The sequence below is a fragment of the Somniosus microcephalus genome, chromosome 15 (genome assembly GCF_052327205.1).
Source record: "Somniosus microcephalus isolate GS21.2 chromosome 15, FLI_Smic_1.0, whole genome shotgun sequence".
NCBI lineage: Eukaryota > Metazoa > Chordata > Chondrichthyes > Squaliformes > Somniosidae > Somniosus > Somniosus microcephalus.
In genome coordinates this window covers 45,486,348-45,501,680 of record NC_141001.1, presented here as the reverse complement: position 1 = coordinate 45,501,680, position 15,333 = coordinate 45,486,348, and the positions used below count along the sequence as shown (strand labels likewise).

General features: G+C 42.9%; 1 protein-coding gene across 1 annotated transcript in view; it reads left to right on the top strand.

Moving 5' to 3' along the window:
- ddb1 (damage-specific DNA binding protein 1) overlaps positions 1 to 15,333 on the top strand; it is a 95,241-nt gene that overhangs the window by 55,213 nt on the left and 24,695 nt on the right. The window contains exon 19 of the mRNA XM_086007727.1: positions 8,740 to 8,863. Coding sequence (XP_085863853.1) covers positions 8,740 to 8,863 — 124 coding nt within the window. The remainder of the gene's footprint in view (positions 1 to 8,739; positions 8,864 to 15,333) is intronic.

Genomic DNA, 15,333 nt, shown 5'->3' with positions numbered 1-15,333 from the left:
GATCATCTCGCTTACAGGGACCACAACATAATTCGGTTTAGAGTAATTATAGAAAGAGACCAGAAAATATCAAAGGTAAAAATGCTCAATGGGGAAGAGCTAATTTCAGTGATTTAAGAAGGGACCTAGCACCGGTCGATTGGAAAAAGGTAAAGTAGTAACACAGCAATGGAAGGCATTCAGGGAAGAGATAGTTCAGGTAAAAACTAGGCATATTCAGGTAAGAACTAGGAAGATTATGGAAAGTACAGGAGGAAATTGAAAAGGTTAATACAAGAGACAGAGGTTACAAGAAAACATTAGCAGGCAACATTAAATTGAACCCTAAAACTTTTTGTAAACATATAAAGTGTAAGCTTGCTAGTGAAAAAGTTTGGCCTATTAAGGATCCAAAGGGAAATCTTCATGTCGAGGCAGAGGACATGGCAAAAGTATTAAATGAGTACTTTGCATCTGTCTTCAAAAAGGATGATGTGAAGGTTACACTAAAAGAGGAGAGGGAAGTTATGGATAGTAATAAATAGAGAAGACTTACTAAAAGATTAGCATTACTGAAAGTTGGTTAGTCACCTGGTCCAGATGGAATACATCCTAGGTTGCTGAAAGAACCGAAGGTAGAAATAGCAGAGGCATTGGTCACAATCTTTCAATCCTCATTGGATACAGGAGTAGTGCCGGAGGACTGGAGGGTTGCTAATGTTATACCACTATTCAAGAAAGGGGAAACTACAGGCCAGTCAACCTAATCTCGATGGTGGAGAAGTTATTGGAAACCATTATCGGGGACAAAATAAACTTTCATTTGGAAAGGCATGGGTTAATCAAGGCATTTGTTAAAGGCAAATTATGTCTGACTAACTTGATTGAATTCTTTGATGTAACATAGAAGGTTGATCAAGGTAGTGTAATAGATGTTGCAGATATGAACTTTTGCGAGGCATTCGACAAAGTGCCACACAGGAGGCTTGTTAAGAAGATCGAAGCCCATGGAATTAAGGGGAAAGTGGTGGTATGGATACGGAATTGGCCAGTGGCAGGAAGCAGAGGGTGGTGGTGGATGGATGTTTTTCAGACTGGGAGGTGGTTTGCAATAGTGTTCCACAAGTGTCAGTTTTGGGTCCATTACTCCAATTTTTATAAAAACCTAAACTCGGGAGCAGTATTATAAAGTTTTCAGATGATACGAAACTTGGCAACATGGTAGGTAGTGATGAGGATAGTTGTAGACTTCAGAATGACATAGACAGGATGGTGAAGTGGGCAGAAGCATGGAATTCAATGCGGAGAAGTGTGAAGTGATACACTTTGCGAGGACTAATATGGAAAGACAGTATACTATAAATGGCACGATTTTGAAAAGTGTAAATTAGCAGTGTAGGACTTATCCTATCACACCTCCTAGAGTGGATGTTAAAGTGGGGTTCGTGGACTTGAATCTGCCTTAACAGAAACACACGGACACACTATCTCTGAGATTATCTTTATTTAACCACTAATACACGGATTAAATAAGAAAACACAACAAGACCTGTCCTGGCGTCTTCAAGTGCCCCGGTTGGCCAGACCGACAATCACTCAAAGTCTGTTGAATCTTTAGATGTCTTCTTTCCATTAGACTAAGACCCATCTGTCCCAGCCGACTGGAGTGCAGTAGCAGGTGTTGAGTTCTTATATTCTTTGTGTCCACACTTCCTGTGTGATTTTCACATGCACATCTCAATGATTGATTCCTTCAGGCATCCCTATACCCCTTATTATTCATGGTTGGTTCACAGCTTAGTGGGGTCACCTCATAATGCTTGTTACTTGCTGATGCTCAGTGGTTTCTTATCTCAAAACTGTACCAGTCAGTTCTTCTGATTCCACAGCAACCCAAGATTTCTTCTTGGTTACCAGCTGCCTTTGTCTGACAGATAATGCCTGTTAATGTTCCTCTATATGCCTGTTTCTCAGCTTGCAGTTAATGTGGTTTAGCCATCATTAAAGTTCTTGTTAGGGATTTTTAAAACCGATTTTCCCTTCAGCAGAGAGACCTTGGTGTTCATGTACATAAATCCTTAAAAGGTGGCAGGGCAAGTTGATAAGGTGGTTAAAAAAGCATATGGGTTACTTGGGTTTATAAATAGAGGCATATAATATAAAAGCAAAGAGATCATGCTAGAACTTTATAAATTGCGCATTTTAAAAGAATCTCGGGAAGAGATAGCAGAGGTACTATTACACATTTAATTAGTAGCTAGAAAAAGATGTAGTGCCAAATAACTGGTGGATAGTGAACGTTATACCTATATTTAAGAAAGGAGATAGAACATGTCCAGGAACTTATAGACCAGTCAGCTTAACATCGGTAGTAGGAAAAATAATGGAATCCCTACTTATCGAGAAAATAGTAAAACATCTAGAAACCAAGATTTCAAAAGGGAAAGTTTTGCTTGACCAGATGTTCCAATACAGCTACAACACTGGCATCTATCCGATAATGTGGAAAACTGCCCAGCTATGTCGCGTCCACAAAAAGCAGGACAAATCCAATCCGGCCAATTACTGCCCCATCAGTCTACTCTCAATCATCAGCAGCAAAGTGATGGAAGATGTCGTTGACAGTACTATCAAATGGCACTTACTCACCAATAACCTGCTCACTAATGCACAGTTTGGATTCCATCAGGACCATTTGGCTCCTGACCTCATTGCAGCCTTGGTCCAAACATAGACAAAGGAGCTGAATTCCAGAGGTGAGGTGAGAGTGACTGCCTTTTGACATCAAGGCAGCATTTGACAGAGTGTGGCATCAAGGAGCCCTAGTAAAACTGAAGTCAATGGGAATCAGGGGACTCTCCACTGGCTGGAGTCATACCTAGCACAAAGGAAAATGGTTGTTGTGGTTGGAGGTCAATCATCACAGCCCCTGGACATCGCTGCAGGAATTCCTCAGGGCAGTGTCCTAGGCCCAACCATCTTCAGCTGCTTCATCAATGACCTTCCCTCCAACATATGGTCAGAAATGGGGATGTTCGCTGATGACTGCAGTATTGAGTGCCATTCACAACTCCTCAGATAATGAAGCAGTCCATGCCTGCATGCAACAGGACCTGGACGACGTTCAGGCTTGGGCTGATAAGTGGCAGGTAACATTCGCGCCACACAAGTGCTAGGCAATGACTATCTCCAACAAGCGAGAGTCTAACCACCGCCCCTTGATATTCAACAGCATTACCAACGCCGAATCCCCCACCATCAACATCCCGAGGGTTACCATTGACCAGAAACTTAACTGGACCAGCCACATAAATACTGTGGCAACAAGAGCAGGTCAGAGTGTCTCACCTCCTGACTCCCTAAAGCCTTTCCACCATCTACAAGGCACTAGTCAGGAGTGTGATGGAATACTCTCCACTTGCTTGGATGAGTGCAGCTCCAACAACACTTAAGATGCTCGACACCATCCAGGACAAAGCAGCCCTCTTGATTGGCACCCCATCCACCACCTTACACATTCACTCCCTCCACCGTGGCTGCAGTATGTACCATCTACAAGATGCACTGCAGCAACTCGCCAAGGCTTCTTCGGCAGCGCCTCCCAAACCGGCAACCTCTTCCACCGAGAAGGACAAGGGCAGCAGGCACATGAGAACACCACCATCTCCAAGTTCCCCTACAAGTCATACACCATCCTGACTTGGAAATATATCGCCGATCCTTCATCATCGCTGGGTCAGAATCCCGGAACTTCCTACCGAACAGCACTGTGGGAGTACCTTCACCACATGGACTGCAGCGGTTCAAGAAGGCGGCTCACCACCACCTTCTCGAGGGCAATTAGGGATGGGCAATAAATGCTGGCCTTGCCAGTGACGCCCACTTCCCATGAGCGAATAAAAAAAAAAAAAAACAACCTCATTGAATTATTTGAAGAAGTAACAGAGTAGACAAGGGTAATTCAATAGATGTAATATATCTAGATTTCCAAAAGACCTTCGATAAGATACCACATAATAGACTAACGAATAAAGTCAGAGCATGCAGAGTCGGGACAAGTAGCAGAATGGATAGCTAACTGGCTGCAAGACAGAAAGCAGAGAGTAGGGGTAAATGGGTAGTTATTCAGATTGGCAGAAGGTGGGAAGTGGGGTTCCACAAGGATCAGTGCTGGGACCACTGTTGTTCACAATTTATATTACCGATTTACGACTTTGGAATCAAAAATAAGATTTCTAAATTTGCGGAGGACACCAAATTGGGAAGGCTAGTCAACGCTGAGGAGGACTGCAACAAATTACAAGAAGGCATTAATAAACATGCAGAATGGGCATATAATTGGCAAATTAATTTCAACATGGATAAGTGTGAGATATTATATTTTGGTAAGAATAAGGAGGGCACATATTACTTGGAAACTAAGAATCTCAATGGGGTAGAGGAGCAAAGTGATCTGGGAGTACAAATACACAAATCACTGAAAGTTGTGATGCAGGTCAGTAAGGCCATAACAAAAGCAACCCAAGTACTAGGGTTTTTTTCTAGAGTGATAGAATTGAAAAGTACAGAAGTTATGCTAAACTTGTAACGACCCTTGGTTAGACCACACCTGGAGTACTATGTACAGTTCTAGTCGCCATATTGCAAAAAGGATATAGAGGTCTGGAGAGGGTTTAAAAAAGACTTACAAGGATGATACCAGAACTATGAGGTTATACCTGTCAGGAAAGGATGAACAGGCTGTGTCTCTTTTCTCTTGAAAAGAGAAGGCTGAGGGGGGACCTAATAGAGGTCTTTAAAATTATGAAAGGTTTTGATAGAGTAGACACAGAGAGTGTTTCCACTTGTGGGGAAGAGCAAATTAAGAGACCATCAATATAAGATAGTCACCAAGAAAGCTAGGTCTCAAACTAGTTTCCTGAACTTAAATAAAGGTAATTACAAAGGTATGAAGGCATACTTGGTTAAAGTGGACTGGGAAAATATATTACAAGGTAAGACTGTAGAAAAACAGTGGCAAACATTTAAGGAGATATTTCATAACTCTCAGCAAAGATATATTCCAGTGAGTAAGAAAGACTCTTGAGAAGGATGAACCATCCATGGCTAACTAAGGAAGTGAAGGATGGTATCAAATTGAAAACAAAGGCATACAATGTTGCGAAGAATAGTGGCCAGAGGATTGGGAATTTTTTTTAAAAACCAGCAAAGGACGAATAAAAAAATGATAGAGAGAGAAGATGGCTTATGAGAGTAAGCTAGCAAGAAATATAAAAACAGACAGTAAGAGCTTCTACAGGTATATAAAAAGGAAGAGTAGCTAAAGTAAATGTTGGTCCCCTAGAGGATGAGTCTGGGGAATTAATAATGGGAAACAGGGAAATGGCAGAGACTTTGAACAAATATTTTGTATCGGTCTTCACAGTAGAAGACACTAAAAGCATCCCAGTAATGGATAGTCAAGGGGCTATTGGGATAGGGGGGGGGGGACTTAAAACAACCACTATTACTAGAGGAAAAAGTACTAAGCAAACTAATGGGACTAAAGGTGGATAAGTCCCCTGGACCCGATGGCATGCATTCTAGGGTCTTAAAAGAGGTGGCTGCAGAGATAGTGGATGCATTGGTTGTAATCTAACAAAATTCCCTGGATTCTGGAGAGGTCCCAGTGGACTGGAAAGCCGCAAATGTAACGCCCCTATTTAAGAAAGGAGGGAGACAGAAAGCAAGCAACTATAGACCAGTTAGCCTAACATCTGTCATTGGGAAAATGCTGGAGTCCATCATAAAGGAAGTGGTAGCAGGACATTTAGAAAATCAAAATATAGTCAAGCAGAATCAGCATCGTTTTATGAAAGGGTTTGACAAATTTGCTGGAGTTCTTTGAGGATGTTACGAGCAGAGTGGATAAAGAGGAACCAGTAGATGTTGTGTATTTGGATTTCCAGCAGGCATTCGATAAGGTGCCACATAAAAGGTTACTGCACAAGATAAGAGCTCACAGGGTTGGGGGTAATATATTAGCATGGATAGAGGATTGGCTAACTAACAGAAAACAAAGAGTCGGGATAAATGGGTCATTTTCAGGTTGGCAAACTGTATCTAGTGGGGTGCCACAGGGATCAGTGCTGGGGCCTCAACTATTTACAATCTATATTAATGACTTGGATGAAGGGACCGAGTGTAATGTAGCCAAATTTGCTGCTGATACAAAGATAGGTGGGAAAACAAATTGTGTGGCGGACGCAAAGAATCTCCAAAGGGATATAGATAGGCTAAATGAGTGGGCAAAAATCTGGCAGATGGAGTATAATGTGGGAAAATGTGAGGGTATCCACTTTGGTAGGAAAAATAAAAAAGCAAATTATTATTTAAATAAGGAGAGATTACAAAATGCTAAGGACAGAGGGATCTGGGGGTCCTTGTACATGAATCACAAAAGTTAGCGTACAGGAAGTAATTAGGAAGGCAAATGGAATGTTGGCCTTTATTGCAAAGGGAATGGAGTATAAAAGTAGGGAAGTCCTGTTACAACTGTACAGGGTGTTGGTGAGACCACACCTGGAGTACTGTGTACAGTTTTTGGTCTCCTTTATTTAAGGAAGGATATAGTTGCATTGGAGGCAGCTCAGAGAAGGTTCACGAGGTTGATTCCGGAGATGAAGGGGTTGTCTTATGAAGAAAGGTTGGGCCTATACTCATTGGAGTTTAGAAGAATGAGAGGGGATCTTATTGAAACATACAAGATTCTGAAGGGGCTTGACAGAGTAGATGTAGAGAGGATGTTTCCCCTCATGGGGGAATCGAGGACTAGGGGGCATAATTTCAGAATAAGTGGGCACCCATTTAAAACGGAAATGAGAAGGAATTTCTTTGATGGTCGTGAATCTTTGGAATTCTCTTCCCCAGAGAGCTGTGGAGGCTGGGTCATTGAATATATTTAAGGTGGAGATAGACAGATTTTTGAATGGTAAAGGAGTCGAGGGTTATGGGGAGCAGGCAGGGAAGTGGAGTTGAGGCCAAGATCAGATCTGCCGTGATCTTATTGAATGGCGGAGCAGGCTCGAGGGGCCAAATGACCTACTCCGGCTCCTACATCTTATGTTGTGTAAATCAAATAGGGAATTCAGAAGAAACTTCTTTACCCAGAGAGTGGTGAGAATGTGGAACTCACTGACACACGGAGTAGTTGAGGCGAATAGTATAGATGCATTTAAGGGGAAGCTAGATAAGCATATGAGAGAGAAGGGAATAGAGGGTTATGCTGATGAGGAATGGTGGGAGGAGGCTCAAGTGATGCATTAACGCCGGCATGGACTGGCTGGGCCGAATGGCCTGTTTCTGTGCTGTATATTCTATGTAATTCTATGGTTAGGCCTCAGCTGGAGTATTGTGGACAATTCTTGGCTCCAGACTTCAGGAAAGATGTAAAGGCCTTAGACGGGGTACAGAGGAGTTTTACCAGGGTTAAAGGACTTCAGTTATGAGGAGAGGTTGGAAAGGTTAGGACTGTTCTCCTTGGAACAGAGATGGTTAAGAGGTGACCTAATAGAGGTTTTCAAGATGATCAGAGGTTTAGATAGTGTAGATAGAGAAAAACTCTTCCCTCTGGCGAGTGGATCAATAACCAGAGGTCATAGATTTAAAATCATTAGCAAAAGATCTAGAGGGGAGATGAGAATTGTTTTCTCACAGTTTTCGGGATCTGGAACGCTCTACCTGAAAAGGTGGTGGAAGCTGATTTCCTAAATAACTTTAAAAGGGAGTTTGACAAGTACTTGAGGATGAGGAACTTAGGGTTACGGACAAAAAGCAGTGATGTGGGACTAAACATAAGTGCTTTTTCAAAGAGCCAGCACCAGCAACGAATGGCGGCCTCCTGTGCTGTAAGTTTCTATGATTCTATGAACATTTTGGTGCTTCAGTGAGCTGCCAGAATGTCAGTGTGCTTCCAACCAGAGGGAGCGGTTTGTGTGCAGCATCTTTTAACACCCGTTAAAGCAAACCAATTGAAAAACGAACAAAATAATTTTCTGGATATGATTTGAATTGTCAGTACCCTTACTCGCACAAAAAGAATTACTTGAGCCTGTGCTGCTATGCTACGTGCCTTTCGTGAAGGATGCAAAGTGTTTGATGCTCGTTAACATTTCTTCCCCAAGGCCTCTAACCCAATCAATATCTTGTTCGAAGACCACTCAAGAATGCTGCAAGATGTGCATCAAGGAGTGACGGGGCACAGGTCTGTTCCTATAGTTCTCCAAACAGAGAGCACCTCATTTCAATCACGTGACCATTGTCAAGTGGAGACCAGTTACTTCCCTGAAGGAAGAGGGAAACAAAAACATAGGACCAATAGTTGCATTGCGTATTTATATTTAAATAGGGTACTTTCTCTCACTTAATGGAAGCTCAGATAACTATAATCTGTTAATAGTGTTCCCTTACCGCCATTAACTGTAGAGCAAGTAAAAGCGAAGTGATGGCACTGAATTGCAGCTCATTCAGAATCCTGCAGCCGACCATGAATGGAGTTCAGAGGCATGTTTAGCAGCAAGTCTGCCAAAGGTCACAGGTGCTGGGGAGGCAATCCACAATGGTCCCAGGGACCATGGCTGTAATGAATACCACTGTTCAAAAGTATTAATATAAATGCACATTGATAATATGTTAAAGATAGCAAAGGTCTCTAGCTAGGAATGTCCTATGTTGCTGCTTCATTGTCATGCTTTACTGAACTATTCTTTGTTTCCCCCTCAGGCTCTTTCTACCAGTGTCAGCTCCAGTAAACTTTTCCCAAGTAGTACTTCACAGCATGAGAGCTCATTTGGGGATGAAGTGGAAGTCCACAATCTACTAATCATAGATCAGCATACATTTGAAGGTAAAGGTTACCTCTCACATAGTCAGCAGTTTGTCTGGAGTTTCACCAATCTCAACAAACTTTCAGCATGTTCCCATTTCAACCAACTATAAATGCTGTCAACACTCCTGTTGTATTTTATTTCTTTCAAAGTTGTTTACAGAAACACAGTTGTCTGCCAAATACTTGAGAGTATAGCTATTTTAGGGCCTTGTTCTGGATTATTTCTTTCTTTCTTCGTTCCATTATAACATTTTACAGAACGAATTATTACTTGTGTTACGTGCCTCTGCTCTTTGCAACATGTAGCATTTGTCAGGAGAAACGAGAGGCACCCACAATCTGACTGATTATATGAACACGGTGATAAGGACCAGCTATGATGCAGGAGAATCCTATTAGTCTTGCGTCTGTTATCCTGCTGTTTGTTTAGCAACCAAAAGAAAGACAGACTTGCATTTATATAGCGCCTTTCATGACGTCAGGTCGTCCCAAAGCACTTTACAATCAATTAAGTACTTTTCAAGTGTAGTCACTGTTGTAATGTACCAAAATTAATGCTACAGGACTCCAGCCATGTAAGTTATACCTCGCCCAAAAAATGACTAATGATGACTTTGCATTGCTAGTGCAAGCAAGCACTGAGTGCGAGGTCAGCAGAGAGTGCTGTGAGTTTGGGTAAGTGTGAGAGTTCTTTAATTGTTATTTCTCTTTAAATCATTCTTGATAAGATTACTTAAGCAGTTTAAGTAAAGGGGAAAAGTTAAGTATTTGGGATTCTGTTGGTTTAAGAGTAAAACAAGGTTACACTGCAGTAGGAGTAAATTGGCACAGCAGGCAGTGAAAACCAGTTTTCTAACCAATCAGCAGGGGTGACTCATTTGGCTGTAAACAAACAAACAGTATAAAAAGACCATTGCTAGTGCGAGGTCAGCAGAGAGTGCTGTGAGTTAGGGTAAGTGGGGTGTTAGGTGCTCTTTTCAAACTTTAACTCTGTGGGTTGCAGTTAATAAGGCCTTTCTGGTGCAGAGTGACTGTTGGTGAACCATTTAACTGGTGTAATTAGAGGGATTGATTTAATTTAAATCCAATAAATTAAAGGGGATACTAGCATCTATAATTGGGCAGAGGGTGTCCATAACTGATGTGCCTTCAATAACCACAAAACTAGAAGTTATAGACTTTAACAAGTTGGCTTTTAATCACTAAGATCAGAGCTAACATCTCAACACACTGACTGGCTCACAGGAATGAGTCATACAGATCCTGGGATCTTTAAGTAAGAGAAGTCGGGGCGGAGCCAAGAGCCAAGACCTGGAACCTTCCAGGTTAGTCAGGGAAGAGGAAGTGAAACTATACACCGTGTGGGGGAGGGTAATATACATGAGTGCAAAACGAATACAGGCAAGACAAGCAGATTTCATTACAATAATTAACAATAAAAAATTTAATTAATTACATTGAATGGAGCAGGTGATGTGTTACTGTTGCGAGATGTGGGAGCCGGTGAACCCCATTGAGGCTCACGGTGATTACATCTGTGACAAGTGTCTGCTGCTACAGGAACTCCAGCTCCGTGTTGATGAGCTGGAGTCTGAGCTTCAGACACTGCGACACATCAGGGAGGGGGAGAAGTTCCTGGACTCTGTGTTTCAGGAGATGGTCACACCTATGAAGTTAATTAATTCAGATGTAGCCCATGGTCAGGGACAGGACGGTGTGACTACGAGTGAGGCAGGTACGGGGATCCAGGAGGTAGTGTTGGAGGAGCCGCAGCCCTTGCTCTTGTCCAACAGGTTTGAGGTTCTTACTCCCTGTGGGGACAGGAGCAGGGACTGCAGGGAGGATGAGCAACCTGGCCACAGCACTGTGGAACGGGGGGCCATTCAAGAGTGGGGAGTAAATAGAAATGTTGTGGTAGGGGATAGTATTATTAGGGGGATAGATAGAGTTCTCTGCAGCCGAGAGCGAGAGTCCCGTAGGCTGTGTTGCCTACCCGGTGCCAGGGTTAAGGACATCTCCTCTGGGCTGGAAAGAAACTTGCAGTAGGAGGGGGTGGATCCAGTTGTCGTGGTCCATGTTGGTACAAACAACAGATAGGACTAGGAAGCCGGTTCTGTTAAAGGAGTATGAGCAGCTAGGGGTCAAATTAAAAAACAGAACCTCAAGGGTAATAATCCCTTATTACCTGAGCCACGAGCGAATTTGGCTAGGACAAATAAAATTAGAGAGTTAAATGCATGGCTCAAAGACTGGTGTGGGAGAAATGGGTTTTGCTTCCTGGGACACTGGCACCAGTACTGGGGCAGGAGGGAGCTGTTCCGTTGGGACGGGCTTCACTTGGCCGGTGCTGGGGCTAGAGTCCTGGCGGATCATATAACTAGGGCTGTAGAGAGGGCTTTAAACTAACTAGTGGGGGGGAGGTTCCTAGAGAGCAAATAATAAAAATGACAACAGAGAAGGTCATAGACTTAGGTAGCAGTGGGGAAATTAAAAACCAGAGCGTGTCAGGAAGGGGCAGAAGGTATGGAGTAAAAGGTAAAGTAATAAAAAGGGCAAAAGCAGGAACTAAGTGTCACAAAACATCTTTGAAAGTTCTCTATCTGAATGCACGTAGCATTCGTAACAAAATAGACGAGTTAATGGCACAAATATTTACATATGGGTATGATCTTGTGGCCATTACAGAAACATGGCTGCAGGGTGACAATGCCTGGGAATTAAACATACCAGGTTATTTAACGATCAGGAAGGACAGGCAGGAAGGAAGGGGAGGTGGGGTGGCTATGTTAATAAAGGAAGGAATCACTGTAATACCGAGAAATGATATTGGGTCAAAAGATCAGGATAATGAAACAGTTTGGGTGGAGATAAGGAATAATAAGGGGAAAAAAACACTAGTGGGCGTAGTCTATAGGCCTCCGAACAGTTGCAACTTTGTTGGACGGAGTATCAATCAGGAAATAGTTGAGGCTTGTAATAAGGGAACATCTATAATTATGGGGGATTTTAACTATCATATTGGACAAATCAAATTGGGCAGGGCTGCCTTGAGGATGAGTTCATTGAGTGTATTAGGGATGGGTTTCTTGAGCAGTATGTAACTGAACCGACCAGGGGGCAAGCAACCTTAGATCTGGTCCTGTGTAACGAGACAGGATTAATTAAAAATGTCCTAGTAAAGGATCCCCTTGGAATGAGTGACCATAACATGGTTGAATTCCATATTCAATTAGAGGGTGAGAAGGTTGGATCTCAAACAAGCGTGCTAAGCTTGAATAAAGGAGACTATGAAGGTATGAGAGCGGAATTGAATAGAGTGGATTGGGAAAATAGGTTAAAGGTTAAGACGATACATGATTAGTGGTGTACATTTAAGGAGTTATTTTACAACTTCCAAAAAATATATATTCCACTGAGAAGAAAAGGGTGTAAAAGAAAAGACAGCCATCCGTGGCTAAGTAAAGAAATTAAGGATAGTATTCGACTAAAAACAAGGGCATATAAGGTAGCCAAATCTAGTGGGAGGATAGAGGATTGGGAAAACTTTAAAAGACAGCAAAAAATAACAAAAAGATTAATTAAGAAAGGGAAGATAGATTATGAAAGTAAATTAGCAAAAAATATAAAAACAGATAGTAAGAGTTTTTATAGTTATATAAAAAGAAAAAGGGTGGCCAAAGTAAATGTTGGTCCCTTAGAGGATGAGACCGGGAAATTAATGGTGGGAAATATGGAGATGGCAAAAAACACTGAATGAATATTTTGTATCAGTCTTTACAGTAGAGGACACCAAGAATATCCCAACACTGGACAAACAGGGGGCTATGGGGGGAGGAGCTAAACACGATCAAAATCACTAAGGAAGTGGTACTCGGTAAAATAATGGGACTCAAGGCGGATAAATCACCTGGCCTTGATGGCTTACATCCTAGGGTCTTGAGGGAAGTGGCGGTAGGGATTGTGGATGCATTGGTAATTTTCCCAAACTCCCTGGACTCGGCAAAGGTCCCGGCAGACTGGAAAACTGCTAATGTAACACCCTTATTTAAAAAGGGCAGTAGACAGAAGGCTGGAAACGATAGACCTGTTAGCCTAACATCTGTGGTAGGTAAAATATTGGAGTCCATTATTAAGGAGACAGTAACAGGACATTTGGATAATCATAATTTAATAGGACAAAGTCAGCATGGTTTTATGAAGGGGAAGTCATGTTTGACAAATTTGCTGGCGTTCTTTGAGGAAGTAACATATAGGGTGGATAAAGGGGAACCAGTGGACGTAGTGTATTTAGACTTCCAAAAGGCATTTGACAAGGTGCCACACAAGATTATTGCTTAAGATAAAAAATCACGGGATTGGGGGTAATATTCTGGCATGGATAGAGGATCGGCTATCTAACAGAAGGCAGAGAGTTGGGATAAATGGTTCATTCTCAGACTGGCAATCAGTAACTAGTGGTGTTCCGCAGGGGTCAGTGCTGGGTCCCCAACTCTTTACAATCTATATTAACGATTTGGAGGAGGGGACCGAGTGTAACATATCAAAGTTTGCAGATGATACTAAGATGGGGGGGAAAGTAGTGAGTGAGGAGGACATAAAAAACCTGCAAGGGGACATAGACAGGCTAAGTAAGTGGGCAGAGATTTGGCAGATGGAATACAATACTGGAAAGTGTGAGGTTATGCACTTTGGCAGGAAAAATCGTAGAGCAAGTTATTATCTTAATGGCAAGAAACTGGAAAGTACTGAAGTACAAAGGGATCTGGGGGTCCTGGTGCACGAAACTCAAAAGGTTAGTATACAGGTGCAGCAAGTGATTAAGGCGGCCAATGGAATGTTGGCTTTCATTGCTAGGGGGATAGAATATAAAAATAGGGAGGTATTGCTTCAGTTGTACAAGGTATTGGTGAGACCGCACCTGGAATACTGCATACAGTTTTGGTGTCCATACTTAAGAAAAGACATACTTGCTCTCGAGTCAGTACAAAGAAGGTTCACTCGGTTAATCCCAGGGATGAGGGGATGGACATATGAGGAGAGGTTGAGTAGATTGGGACTCTACTCATTGGAGTTCAGAAGAATGAGAGGCGATCTTATTGAAACATATAAGATTGTGAAGGGGTTGGATCGGGTGGATGCGGGGAGGATGTTCCAGATGATGGGTGAAACTAGAACTAGGGGGCATAGTCTTAGAATAAGGGGCTGCTCTTTCAAAACTGAGATGAGGAGGAACTACTTCACTCAGAGGGTGGTAGGTCCATGGAATATGCTGCCCCAAAAAGCTGTAGAAGCTACATCATTACATAAATTTAAAACAGAAATAGACAGTTTCCTAGAAGTAAAGGGAATTAAGGGTTACGGGGAGCGGGCAGGAATTTGGACATGAGTCTAGGTTCGGATCGGTCATGGCCCTGTGGGTAGCGGAGCGGGCCCAGGGGCCGTGTGTCTAATTCTGTTAGATTCAGGAGATGGTTCTGTGATAGTAGATTGGTGGTTAGGATCAGATCAGCCATGATCTTATTGAATGGCGGAGCAGGCTCGAGGGGCCGATTGGCCTACTCCTGCTTCAATTTCTTATGTTCTTATGACTTCGGTGTAAGTATCTACCAAGCTGTAAAATTCCCTCAATTAATTGTGATTTTATGAATTGTTCCCCTTCGTTCCATCACCGTTGGATACTTGTATATAAACTATCCCTCCTCATCCTTCTTGACTTGTCTGCAGCCTTTGACACGGTTGACCACTCCATCCTTCTCTGACATCTCTCCACCGTCGTCCAGCTGGGTGGGACTTCACTCGTCTGGTTCCATTCTTATTTATAATTGTAGCCAGAGAATCACCTGCAACGGCTTCTCTTCCCGCTCCTGCATCATTACCTCTGGTGTCCCCCAAGGATCGATCCTTGGCCCCGTCTTGTTTCTCATCTACATGTTGCCCCTTGGTGACATCCATCCGAAAACGCAGCATCAGTTTCCACATGTACGCTGACGACACCCAGCTCTACCTCACTACCAGTTCTCTCAACCCCTCCACAGTCTCTAAATTGTCAGACTGCTTCTCCGACATCCAATTCTGGATGAGCAGAAATTTTCTCCAATTAAATATTGGGAAGACCGAAGCCATTGTTTTCGGTCCCCGCCACAAACTCCATTCCCTAGCCACTGACTCCATCCCTCTCCCTGAACCACACTGTTCGCAACCTTGGTGTTATATTTGACCCTGAAATGAGCTTGCAACCACATATCCACAGCATAACTAAGATCGCCTATTTCCACCTCCGTAACGTCGCCCATCTCCGCCCTTGCCTCCGCTCATCCGCTGCTGAAACCCTCATCCATGCCTTTGTTACCTCTAGACTTGACTATTCCAATGCACTCCCGGCTGGCTTCCCATGTTCTACCCTACGTAAACTTGAGGTCAACAAAAACTCGGCTGCCCATGTCCTAACTCGCATCAAGTCCCGTTCACCCATCACCCCTGTGCTCGCT